The sequence below is a fragment of the Sinocyclocheilus rhinocerous genome, unplaced genomic scaffold (genome assembly GCF_001515625.1).
Source record: "Sinocyclocheilus rhinocerous isolate Xijiao unplaced genomic scaffold, SAMN03320098_v1.1 scaffold366, whole genome shotgun sequence".
In the NCBI taxonomy this organism is placed as follows: Eukaryota; Metazoa; Chordata; class Actinopteri; order Cypriniformes; family Cyprinidae; genus Sinocyclocheilus; species Sinocyclocheilus rhinocerous.
In genome coordinates this window covers 355,239-368,146 of record NW_015660877.1, presented here as the reverse complement: position 1 = coordinate 368,146, position 12,908 = coordinate 355,239, and the positions used below count along the sequence as shown (strand labels likewise).

The 12,908-nt window shown below is 35.7% G+C and overlaps 2 protein-coding genes across 2 annotated transcripts; both read left to right on the top strand.

The window, feature by feature from the left end:
* Positions 1–719: 719 nt before the first annotated feature.
* LOC107725444 (N(4)-(Beta-N-acetylglucosaminyl)-L-asparaginase-like) lies at positions 720–4,286 on the top strand. Its single transcript, XM_016534688.1, has 10 exons — positions 720–916; positions 1,317–1,455; positions 1,627–1,783; positions 1,944–1,992; positions 2,380–2,418; positions 2,641–2,729; positions 2,873–2,888; positions 3,061–3,128; positions 3,699–3,803; positions 3,988–4,286. The coding sequence occupies exons 1-10, from the start codon at positions 808–810 to the stop codon at positions 4,096–4,098; spliced, it is 882 nt and encodes a 293-aa protein (XP_016390174.1). The 5' UTR covers positions 720–807; the 3' UTR covers positions 4,099–4,286.
* A 276-nt stretch (positions 4,287–4,562) lies between these two features.
* Positions 4,563–11,230, top strand: LOC107725478 (ras-related protein Rab-1A-like). The gene is made up of 6 exons (XM_016534746.1): positions 4,563–4,721; positions 7,390–7,462; positions 7,652–7,747; positions 8,393–8,488; positions 8,617–8,748; positions 10,412–11,230. Exons 1-6 carry the CDS (start codon positions 4,708–4,710, stop codon positions 10,607–10,609), a joined length of 609 nt encoding a protein of 202 aa, XP_016390232.1. The 5' UTR covers positions 4,563–4,707; the 3' UTR covers positions 10,610–11,230.
* Positions 11,231–12,908: the final 1,678 nt, after the last annotated feature.

The window sequence follows — 12,908 nt, the reverse complement described above, 5'->3', positions numbered from 1 at the left end:
TCTCCCATGTCCATTAAAAATCTTGTCACTTTCAATGAACGCCCTGACTTTTATTTTGAAATTGTATTTTCACAATCTTCGGGAAAAACAACGACATTAACTTAATTGTTAATCTAAGTAAGAATGAAATCAAGAGTATTATTAAGAAAAGACTGAAAGAAAGGTGGCAAAAACAATGGGATAAGGAGAAAAAAGGTCGGTGGTTTTACAGAATTCAAAGGAAAGTGGGAGAGATGAGAAGTGCAGGGAAAAACAGGAGAGATGAGATAGTAATATCGAGGATGAGATTTGGACACACAAGACTAAATAGTACACTTTTTAAAATGGGTAAACATGATACGGGAAGGTGTGAATTTTGTGGACAAGAAGAAACAGTGGAACATGTTATATTGTACTGTCAGAAATATGAGACTGAAAGAAGGATGCTAATGCAAAATTTAGAAAAAATAAAAATGCAATTTATACCGAGATATATTTTACAAAATAACTCATGGAATGAATGCTATAGTTTTATTTTTCAGTTCCTTAAAATAACTAATTTGTGGGAGAGAATTAAAAAATAAAAAATAAAAATAAAAAAAGGGAAAAAAAGAAAGAAAAAAAAAAAATTGGGAAGGAAGTCAATTTTTGATCCACACTCCATTCCAGTTGGTGGCGGAAATACATCATTTTGTTGTTTGTCAACCGCCAATAAAATTTCAAGAAGAAGAAGAAGACAATCTTCGGGCTTACACTTTAACTCTTACAAAAGAGGGAAATGAACGCTTCCCGTACATAAATACGTGTGTTTAAATGTACTGATGTCAAATGGCAGCTGTGGGGACATGGTCTTTCTCTCGTCCTGCAGTGGAGAGAATGAGATGTATGCTGCTAGCTGGACAAAATGCTACAGATGTTGTAGAAACAGCAATGGCAGGTACATATAAATAGACATCTGTTTGTACTCTTCAGTCTTCATCAATCAACTACGTGAAATGTTATTATTTAAAGGTGGTCAAAAAAAAAATACAGGTGCTGTTAATAAATGAGGCAGATGGACATTAAACAACTGGTTTTCAAGTGGCTCATGAAATAAAATACTCACTATTCTTACTACCTTTGCAGTTCCCTTTTGTCATATTAATCCCAAGACTATGTTTGTTAAAGTAAGCAGACTTTATTTAATTAAGAGGTTTACTGGAAGTGTTGAAATGTATTTATTAAGTGTGTCATAAATAGTAAGTAAATAGTTTTCTATATCATGGTATCTTTCTTTTATAAACAACAACAATGCATTTATGTTTTTCTAATTAATAGTAAGAGGTATATTTTCTTAGAGGTTGAAGATGATGTAGACACGGGACGGCACATTGTTGGCAGAGGAGGATATCCAAATGTCAAGGGAGTGGTTGAATGTGATGCTGCAATTATGGAAGGTGTGCCAGGGAGATTTGGGGCAGTGGCTGCACTTCGAGGGTAAAAAAAAAACCTTGATTATTTTATCCAGTGGAATTTCTTACATGTAACAAAATGCCTCCAGGGTACAATGCTTTCGTTTGTCATGCACTGTTTGGGGGGAAAAAAGGAGGTTTATTTCCATGCCACCTGGCCCTGAACCATCTTGTATGCTTGTGTTTTCATTGCTAGAATTGCACAGCCATGTCGTGTAGCTCGCAAAGTAATGGAGAAGAGTCCTCACAGCTTGCTTGTTGGAGATGGAGCAGAAGCATTTGCTCAGGAATTGGGTTTTACATCTGAACCCAATGCCAATATGCTTTCTGACCATTCAGCTACTGCTTACCGGGTATTCATTCACACACACACACACACACACACACGGTGTATTATACTTGCAGTTGATGTTTCTTCCACATTGTTATTTCAATCCCTAGAAAGAACACATACTGTATTTGCTAATTGATTTTAATGACATTTTCTGTGTTTTTTTATATATATTCCAAAAGGAATACCTTGAAAAAAATAAACCTGTTAGAGGTGGACATGATACAATAGGTAAGAGATTAATATAATGTGAAAGCTTTCTCGATGAGTAAATCGTATCTGGGCCAAACCCATTTTTTAAGTTAAGATGACTCAACTAGGTTGTGGTGGTTGTGAATTTGGCAGACAAAATAATTTTTCAACCAAGTATGGCCTAATGTAATAAAATTAGGGTTGCAAAAAGGTGGAAAATTTCCAGTAAATTTCGGAAACATTCCAGAAATTTTGGAAACTTTCCAGGATTATTTGGAATATTCCAGGGATTTTTGGAAAGTTTCCGGAAACTTACTGGACATTTTCCACCCCTTTGCAACCCTAAATAAAATATAACAGTGACATTCAACACACAATTTTCTGATTATGCATTTTGTGATGGTTTAATCTTGTTTACTTTCTCAGGTCTTATAGCTCTTGATCTAAGTGGTAGCATAACAGTAGGTAAGGTTGAAAATGTTTACATTTCCTATTCTCTGAAATAAGCTTTATTTTTTAAAAATATTGTTCTGATGTAGTACATGTTCATATTTAACTATTCGACCATGATTCAATATCGATATGAGTCTAATAATACAGAATTGATGTTTGCCAAGTATTTACGTATAAATTCTGTTATTTTACAACAAACATTTGTATGTACCTAAATGTACACATATTGTGCAGGAGTTTCCACATCAGGAGCTCCCTTCAAATCACCAGGGCGGGTGGGAGATTCTCCACTTCCAGGCTGTGGTCTATACGCTGACCATACAGTAAGTTGTGCAGCTTTATAGGTCATTTAATAAGCTTTGCAGGGCTTTTATAATTCAGCTCATAGCCTATTTCTGTACTATCAAATTATTAATTTGTACAAGTATGACAAGTTTCTTTACAACCTTGTTCTCTGTATTTTCAGGTGGGTGCCGCAGCAGGTAATTGAAATATTTTTTTATACATTGAATCTGAGCTTGTTCTTGTACAAATGCATTATTTCTCAGTAAATATCACACTGTACTATTAAACATGCAGTATACAGATCCTTTGGAGACTTCACACTTTACACTTGGAGAATATACCTACTGTATACATTCCTTCTCTCCACAGCTACAGGTGATGGAGACAAAATCATGTGCTATTGCCCAAGCTTTCATGTTGTGCAGCTGATGAGACAAGTATGTAATACTGATTTGGTATCAATTATCACCTTGGATAAATATTCAGTTGTGTATTATTTATTTCAGTAATAATATATAGGATAATGTCCAAATGTATCAAAATGTGAAGGTGTAATCTGCATTAATCAAACACATTTTCTACACCGTAGTATTTCATGTTAAATTCTGAGGATATGGGTATCGTGACGTTTGTGTTTTTGACAGTAGAGGTGGTGTAAAGTGAAGGTGGTCAATAAAAATCTCATTAAACCATTATTTGGTATCAATTATCACCTTGGATAAATATTCAGTTGTGTATTATTTATTTCAGTAATAATATATAGGATAATGTCCAAATGTATCAAAATGTGAAGGTGTAATCTGCATTAATCAAACACATTTTCTACACCGTAGTATTTCTTGTTAAATTCTGAGGATATGGGTATCGTGACATTTGTGTTTTTGACAGTAGAGGTGGTGTAAAGTGAAGGTGGTCAATAAAAATCTCATTAAACCATTGGAAAAATGTTTGTGTTGTAGTAAATTAGATCTGGCTCACATTTCTCTCATCTTTTGTCTGCTATCAAGGGCTCATCTCCTAATGAAGCCTGTCACGCTGTGCTTGCCAACATACAGAGGAGAATAGGTGTCGATAAATGCTTTGAAATTGGCCTTATTTCTTTGAATATGAAGGTAAACACTGTATTTCCTGACCTCAGTATAATAAATATTGCTTGTATGCTGTTTGAACTTACACATTTGTAAAGGTTGTTTATTGTTTTTTGATTTTAAAAAAATGTCATTTTAGCAGCTCACACACTTAATTGCAGCTGATTAAGGTTTCTATCAGCCTGATTAAACTATGGTCTTTTCCCAGGGAGAGGTCGGGGCTGCATCTTCAGTGGAATTTCCATACACATTCTGGAGCCAAGGGTTGAGTTCGGTGGAGGAGCTAGTCATTAACCAACAGAAATCCATAAATGTTTAATTTCTACTCATTAAGTATGTGGTTGGTCATAAAACCTCATTACTTTTAACATTTGTATTAACCTTTGAATACTTTGTATGAAAACCACATTGTTTATTATTCTCATAATCAATAAAAATGTATCTGGTGGGTCACGGTCTTCTTTTTGACACGTATTGATCAGTGACTCGCACTCACATTAGCCAATGCCACGTTTCACAAATGACGTAATATTTTACCCCTCATGATAGGGGGCAGGATTGCGGCAGTCCTCAGGCGTGAACGATTCAATTCACTATGAACTCATCGTGAACGTTTAATAAACAGATGTGGGTATTGTAGTTCTTTCTGCAGACATTTTCCGTTCGGGCAGGTCAGATGATCTCTGAATTAAACTACAACATCCGCACAGGTCATGATGACGACATTGCCTACGCAATCTGTTTAAGGAGTTCCTATTTCCTGGTTAAAGAGTCAGCCATTTTGGGTTTCAACCGACTAGCTTTTGCGGCAGTAGCTAGCCAGCTAGTTACTTTTTCATCGGGGGAAAGGTTGTTGTTTCTAGTCTACCTTCACGCCGCGGAGTTGTTTTGTTAGAAGACAAACGGTTTTCACAGTGTCCAGTCCACGATGAATCCCGAATAGTAAGTGGTTGAGTTATTACACTGCTTGTTTGTCGTTACTGAGCTCATAATTTACCTGTAAATTAGCTACTTTTGACAGGCAGAGGCGATGATGACTAGCTGTGGGTTTAATCTTACCAACAACTAATATCACTGTATTTTATCTATTTCACTTAGTCAAAGCCGGAAAGCAACTTGATTTTAAAGACCAGAATTTTTAACATCTAGCTTTCTTTAAAGAAGTGTTTTTGTGATTAAGCGGCTGTTGTTGTATAGCGGAGCTCAGCCGGTTTTAATATCCATCCGCGTTACATGTATGATAAGTAGAGCTCATTAGTTAGTCATACCACACCTTTAACACTTAGCATATTGTAATAATTTCATCTCATTCTATTAAAACGCGTGTTATCTGCCAGGCTTCATCAGAAATTAATATGAAAGCTAGCTGATGTAAGCTAACGTCTTCAGATCGCTTTTCACTTAACTTACTTTTTAAACAGCTTGACGAGCTGGTGAAGTAGATAAATAACTGATTAACTTAAGTGGTTTGGTAACCTGTTGCTGACCCCTTAATTTGTTCAGAAAGAGGGTTGCGGTTTAAGTAGCTAGTTCAAAAATGGATGTCAGTATCAGGAAGATGGTCTAGCAAATTACTAGTGAATAATAAGTTAGTTGCGTTCATTTATGTGCTAAAACACCGTTTAAAGTGTATAAAGTAATTTGTGATCTTTTATTCATGTGTTTTATCACCTGGGTTTGCCGCACACAGAAATATAGTCACGTGCCTTGTTTAACACTAAATTTTTAATCACAGGTGTATAATTACTGTACACTTGGACACTAAACTTAAATGTATAAGTTAAAGTCAGGGTTTTTCGGTCTGCTTCTTAGAAATAAACGATGGTTTAGCAAGATTACATGCATAATAGCCACATTTCCACAGCACCAGTCGGATTTGTGCTATCTTGATTTCCTTATCAGTATTTATTTACATAATCTTAAAAGGTATTTGTTGCCATGTTTCCTGTGTCCATTGGCACTGAATTGTGAGGTTTCTACACTCCTGTCTAAATAACTGAATGTGCAGATGTCAAGTATGTCTCAAGGAACTGAAGTGCCCATCCCTTCCTCTATTGTGCGGTAGTCATGTGTAGGTCACATGCCAAATGACAAGCTACACGCTTCATTACAACTATCACTAGACTGAGTGTTAAGCAACTCTGTTACTTAATGAACTTCGTATCAGCTGTTGCTTGTGTTTTACATGGTCAGAATAAGGGTAAAGTATGTTTTTTCATAGTTAGGAGCTATTACAATGATAGTTGTTTAGAGGTTAACACTTCTCTGTCGGTTCTTCGCATGATTTGTATAAAAGATTCGATACAAATGCGTATACATTTGTGGCTTCCTGAAAGAACATGAATAGTGATTTTTTTTTTTTAAAGACTGCAAGTCAGAATTCATGACACAAGTTTTTAACATCCATATAGGATATAATGCAGAACTTAAGATCTGCAAGTTTAAACTTAGTTGAAGACACTTATACTACACCTACTTATTCTGTTTGATAGAAATCAGAAACCAGTGTATAAACCGAGGGTCTTTACATGCAGTTTTTTGTGTAGCAGGTCTCTACACAGGAGACCTAACAAGGAGAGCATGACTTGAATTCAGTTTAGTGGGCAGGATGGAGATGAAGTCGATGAGCTGGTCTTGACCAGGCCGATCCACTGGATTTCCTTTCTATGGTCTTTTCTTACTAATGCATGTTGAATAGGGACAGAGGATTTATTACAATGGGCAAAATTCCCTCTCTGTGGAATGCTTAATCAGCTTACACGAGTTTCCCGACCTCAGAGGTCCTCAAGCACATTGTTTCTGTTAAACAAACATATTTTATTTTCTGCATGCAAAAGTGGACCAGTGACTGATTTACACTGTTTAACTGAGTTACATCAGAAAATGGTCTTACAGTGCTGGAAAGCAAGGGTCTGATCTATTTCACATGTTGCAGGGGGGTTTTAATGACCTCATTCCTAATGTACATCTAAAAAAATATAAACAATGTATAATATACAGTGAAAGAAAGCAACAGTTGGGTTCAAGGCTTGGGTGTTTTGAGATGTAGGGCCAACTGTCTGCATCAATATAACGGGTACACTCATTCAAAAGTTTTTTTTTTTTTAGAGAAATTAATACTTTTATTCGGCAAGGATGCATCAAATTGATTAAAAGTGACAGTAAAGATTTCTGTTTGTCCAAGAATCCTGAAAAAAATTAATTAATAAATTAATATTAATTCATCTTGGTTTCTACATGATATATCTAAATATTAAGCTGTGCAACTGTTTTTAGCATTGTTAATAAGAAGAAATGTTTCTTCACCAAATCAGCAGAAATCATTCTAATATGAATGCTGAAGACTAGAGTATTACCTGCTGAAAATTCAGCTGTGCCATCGCAGGAACATTTTAAAACAATAAAATAAAAAACTTTTAAATTGTAATATTATTTCACATTACTTTTTACTGTATTTTTGATCAAATAAATGCAGCCTCGGTGAGACTTCTTTCAAAAGTATTGCCAATCCCAAACTTTTATACTGTGACGTGTATTTCACACAACTGTACTGTCAAAAATTGGTAGACAAATATTGACTAATGTTTTGTTACTCTTTCTCGTCATACAGTGACTATTTATTCAAGCTGCTCTTGATTGGTGACTCTGGTGTTGGAAAGTCTTGCCTTCTTCTCCGATTTGCAGTAAGTAGGCTATATGTTTTCCTGCATTTGCCGTCATGGAGACATAATCTTTATTTGTGTACAAAATAACTGTGCATACTAAAAGACTTGTATCACATTTATATGGAATTTATATTTTAATTCAAAGCACTGTGGGGAGAGATTTGACCATTGAAACATCTAATTCACCTGCTGTTTTGCTTCTTTCAGGATGACACATACACAGAAAGCTACATTAGCACTATCGGTGTGGACTTTAAAATAAGAACTATAGAATTAGACGGAAAGACCATCAAACTTCAAATCGTAAGTTCCTTTCTGCCCTGTAATGAAATTAATGTTTGTGTATAAGATTAAATAAATTGAATATACAAGCATGTGATTGAAGAAAAGTGAGCACTTGGTGTTTCGATGGTATGGTTTTAGAGATGTTTAGAGACATCATCAGAGAGAGCAGAGTTATGTCAGTGCTCATCATGAAGAATTTACTTGATCTTTTGATGTAAATTATGTCAGAGAGGGACCTTTGTCTGCTACTATTGAATAGGGCTGGGTTAACATAACAATAGTGAGTACTTACTTAATTTTCATTTTGATAAACAAATATCAATTCTTAAATCGATGTGTGAGCAGAACTTCACTAAATACTATTTGATGGCACTCCTGCCATCAAATAATCACAAAAGGTTGTGTTACTTCTGATAAGAAACCAAGTCTCAGCTTTCAAATTGTCAATTTTATCACAAAAGTGTTGTTGATTTGATCCTTTAATGTACTATTTAGGGGTTTCCTGTATAGGCCGAGCTTACAGCATTAGTTAAGAGAATCGAGTTTATTTGTGGAATCTGTGTCAGTACTCAGCCCTACTATTGAAGTAGTATAAAAACAGTATTTTTCTGAGCCTATTTTTGCATTTGATTCAGGTGTCATATTATTCCTTCTTCCTTACAGTGGGATACAGCAGGGCAGGAGAGGTTTCGCACAATCACATCCAGTTATTACAGAGGAGCACATGGCATTATTGTAGTCTATGATGTTACAGATCAGGTGAGCTCATACAAACCTTAAGCAAGTGTCATAATTTCACTATAAACACCTGTGAAGATACCTTAAAATAATGAGTTTTAATTTCTGCTCTACTGTATTTGTTTTAACATTTTTTTTAATGCCCTCAGGAGTCCTTCAATAATGTTAAACAGTGGCTACAGGAGATTGACCGCTACGCCAGTGAAAATGTTAACAAGTTATTGGTTGGCAACAAGTGTGACTTAACAACAAAAAAAGTTGTGGAATACACAACGGCAAAGGTAATATTGCTTCGTATTATACGCCCTTACCATACTGTGACGCCGTGTCCGGCCGGAGCGACGAGACAAAAACATTAAAACCCATTATAAACGAGGCATTTGTTGCATCCAGTGGGGACATAATTGCTGATTATAATGACTTATACTGTCGTTGCATCGCGCCGTGTAAACATGAAACCATGTCTGCATTTGTGATCGGAGAAATGACAAACAACAAGACTTCTCTACACTGCTCAAAACTCGCGTTTGAATCATCAGCGGCAAACTCTTTAAATATGAAAACGTACTTGCAGGCTGTGAGTCAGAAGCGCCAGACTGTCCTTGCAAAGTTGGAACTGCCCCACTTTATAGAAACAGCCTTTGTGTGTAGACGGCATTGTAGGCAACTTTCCCAGGTTCAGGAAACAGTCCTCCGTAAAATGCGCTGCATTGAGTGAACATTTGGGTGGTGTTATGCAAATCTTCCCACACAGTGACGTAGACATGTGGGAGCGTGTTTAAACGAGGCATTTTAGGAGGGCGTGGACCAGTCTTAACTTTTATAAAGAATATCTCTTTCGTTTGAGACTTTAGTCTTTGCAGCTTTAGGGATCTTATCTAAGCACGAACAGCTTGTAACACTCCAAAGAGAAAGGAAAACTTGAAATCGCATCATATGACCCCTTTAACTTATTCCACTATTATAATGACTCCTTTTCAAAACCTAGTGAGCTGCCTTGCTGTCAGACTGATTTGGAATGTTATACATGGGCAATGATAAAGTGCATAGGATACTTTTGATTTCAGTAGATATAGCATGTTGATGCGCTAATGATGCTGTAATAAACATAAAAATATAGAATGCACACTTTAGTAAAAATTTTAAATCTTACCTTATACATTTCAGTACTGAATGAATTATATATTTTTTATTTACTTTTTTCACTTTGTCTGGCATTTTAGAGCTCATAAGGCATTCTGGGATTGCCTTCTCTGTGAAGGATGCATGTGCTGCTAGCCTGTCTTATAGAATGTGTCAGGAGCAATTTTATTTTAGTATCAGGGTGCGAACTACCTAATTGAACGGAGGAATTATGGTATTCTACTGTAGTCTGACGACAAGTAACTTTAACCGCTGTTCATGTGAACTCAAAGACAGCCTGATGCTTTATTTATAGACTATTTGTGGGTGGCTGTTTGTTGTTTCACCTATCAATTTGTGTCGATAAAGTATAATAGGGTAAATCCTGTATAGTGATTTATCCCATATAGTGCTTGCATAAAGCAAGTAGTGCATATACCGTGGACTTAGGCTCCCCCAAAGTCCACGGTATAGTTTGAACACTGTTTAGTATTATTTCTGTATGTCATTTCTATTTTTTTTTTAATCTATATTTTTTGCATTTTATTTTAAATACTTCTATTTAGTTTTTTCAGTTTTACTACTTTAACTTATTTTATTTCAGTTAGTTGCCAAAGCAACCTCTCTTTTTTTCATGCAAGTTTTTATTTCAGTGAACATTTTTTTTTTTATAGTTTTAGTTGTGGTTGACAACACTGCTTTAAATTTCTGCATATATAGGCAGCTCACTAGGTTTTGGAGCAAAGCCTGTGTGTACAGTAGATTTGCAGTTGTTCACTTTTCCAGTGTTCTAACGGAAAGAATGGCTTGGTTTATCTCTAGGAATTTGCTGATTCCCTTGGCATTCCTTTCTTGGAAACTAGCGCTAAGAACGCCACCAATGTGGAGCAGGCCTTCATGACCATGGCTGCTGAGATCAAGAAGAGAATGGGCCCCGGAGCCACAGCTGGAGGCGCTGAGAAGTCTAACGTGAAGATCCAGAGCACTCCAGTGAAGCCTGCAGCTGGAGGCTGCTGCTGAGGCCCCCTCGACCCCCCTCACCTCGGCACCTGGATCTTGGAGCAAGAGCCCCCACAATAGGAGAAAGAAAGGGGGATAGATCATTTATGGAGCAAGGAGTGAATATGGAGAATAGAATAAAAGAGAGCGTGAAACGGGCAACAATTTAAGTTACCCAAGTTGTACTGTATGTAGCCGCACTACCAAAAACATTCAAAAATCTGCTTTTTTCAAACTAAAACTGATGAGAGGTCTGAGATTTGGTAACGGTCAGTCCCCTTCACCCCTGCTGTCTGTCAGGGGCTGCTTTTAACCAACCCCACCCCAAAAAAAGGATGGATTTCATTTTCACTCTACGATTTTAAATCCTCTGTGTGCAGGTTTCTAAGAATAATGTGTGTATTTATCTCACTGCATTCCTACTGCAGGGCTGGTCTGTGGTCAAAATTCAATGACATTTTCTTTTTCTGTCCTTTTCCTTTCTTACTTTGTTCTTACTTGTTGATTATTTTACTGTTTATATTTGCATGTGTAGGTTTCTGTCCCCACGGATTGTTTTGTCGGTCTGTTGAGATCAACCGGGCAGCGGTGGTTCACAGTCCTACATCTGTTTAGTGAAATATGTGTACATATACACTATGTATGTATGTATGTATGTGTATGTGTGTGTATATATATATATATGTATATATATATGTATATGTGTGTAAGATCTGAATTGACAGCTCTGTAGAGTTACATACATGATTCGAGTAGTTTTACCTTCTTTTGCGTTTAAGTTGTGGCTGCAGACTCTTGTAGTTTTGTTGCGCGATGTGTAACAAGTTAACAAAAATATAAATAAATATTGTACGACCATACTGTACAATATCAGTATGTCTGCAATTCTTGGTGGGACATGTAGAAACCCTTTGTTTTATTTATTCAACATTTATATGCAAATATATTGTTCCATTAATATACAATCGCTCGATATTGGCCATTTACCTGCGGAATGCATTGAAAGCAACAATCTCACAATTGCATATGTGACTCAAACACTATGTTCTCTTTTTCATAATAAAGGCAAATGAATTCATTTTTTGAATGAACTCGGAAACCATTCATGTCTAGTTTATCATTTTGTGCAGTTTTAGATGGAAGTTTCACATATCCTAGATGGGACATGTAGTATACGTAGTATTAAAGCACCCCAAAAGCAGTTAATTCATATTTTAGTATTATTTACATACTAATACAGTATTTATTAATATTTTCAATTAGCTTTTATATTTCTAGTTTTAGTGTAAATTTTAAGTGCTTTTATTAAGCTTTATTTAATTTCCATTTGTTAATGTGAAGTTATAATAGATTTAATAGCCTTAATAGACTGATGATACGCGGGGCAACTTTGGGCAATGTTGCCGTCAATGGGCAACCAGGTGAGAAACAGGGTCCACGACTGATATCAAGTATCCAGAGAGAAATTTGTTACCCATTCTCAATGGAACAGTGGCCAACACTGCTTAACAAAAAGTTGCCCCATGTATCATCAGCAGTTTCAGTTTTGAATCTATATTATATTTAAGCTTTTTTAATAAACAAAAATAATACTGGTTCATGGATCTTGTAGAATAACAGAGATCTTGATAGAATCCACCCTCTGAAATAACTGATTTAGTTTTTAGATTAAAATCCTTAAATCTTCTTTAGAAAACTTTCTAAAGGCCTGAGTAAATTGAGGACCTATTTTAATACTGTATGTGATTCTGTATGTATGAATGGTAATCCTTGAGTACAATGTGTGTAAATGGAATTTAGTAATTTTGCATTTAATGAAGTATCCATATCAAAACTAACACAGAAATGTAGATTTTAACCCATTAACCAAAATAACAAGAAAACTATCAAAAAAGAGAATGTTTATTGTTAAAAAATACTTTTTTTTTTGTCAGCATAAAAACAGTTGCACATCAATCCATGATCTCTGCAGCTGAAGTTCTTCAAAACTTTGAGGTTTTTAGTTTGCTGTCAAATTCATTCAGCTGAATCCACAAAATGCATTATGCTTCACAATTATTATTATTGCATTTCATTCATTTGAGGTTAACACACTGACATTGTTTTCTCCCTTTAAAGAGGTAGTTCACCCCAAATTTAAAATTGTGTCATCATTTACTCACTCCAAGCTTTCTTTCTTCCAAGGAACACAAAGAAAGGTATTTTGAACTATGCTGATGACTAATCAACATTGGACATTATAGACTTTCATTGTGTGGACAAAAAACCAAACAGACATTTCTCTAAATATCTTTTTTTTTTATGTGCAGCGGAAGAGTGA

Excerpts from the sequence above, each read along its gene's own strand:
- LOC107725444 (XM_016534688.1), top strand. The coding sequence starts at position 808 with ATGGCAGCTGTGGGGACATGGTCTTTCTCTCGTCCTGCAGTGGAGAGA. Across the intron at positions 1,456-1,626 it reads GCAGTGGCTGCACTTCGAGG|AATTGCACAGCCATGTCGTG; the intron begins GTAAAAAAAAAA and ends TTTCATTGCTAG. Across the intron at positions 1,784-1,943 it reads ATTCAGCTACTGCTTACCGG|GAATACCTTGAAAAAAATAA; the intron begins GTATTCATTCAC and ends ATATTCCAAAAG.
- LOC107725478 (XM_016534746.1), top strand. Across the intron at positions 7,463-7,651 it reads GCCTTCTTCTCCGATTTGCA|GATGACACATACACAGAAAG; the intron begins GTAAGTAGGCTA and ends TGCTTCTTTCAG. Across the intron at positions 8,489-8,616 it reads TCTATGATGTTACAGATCAG|GAGTCCTTCAATAATGTTAA; the intron begins GTGAGCTCATAC and ends TAATGCCCTCAG.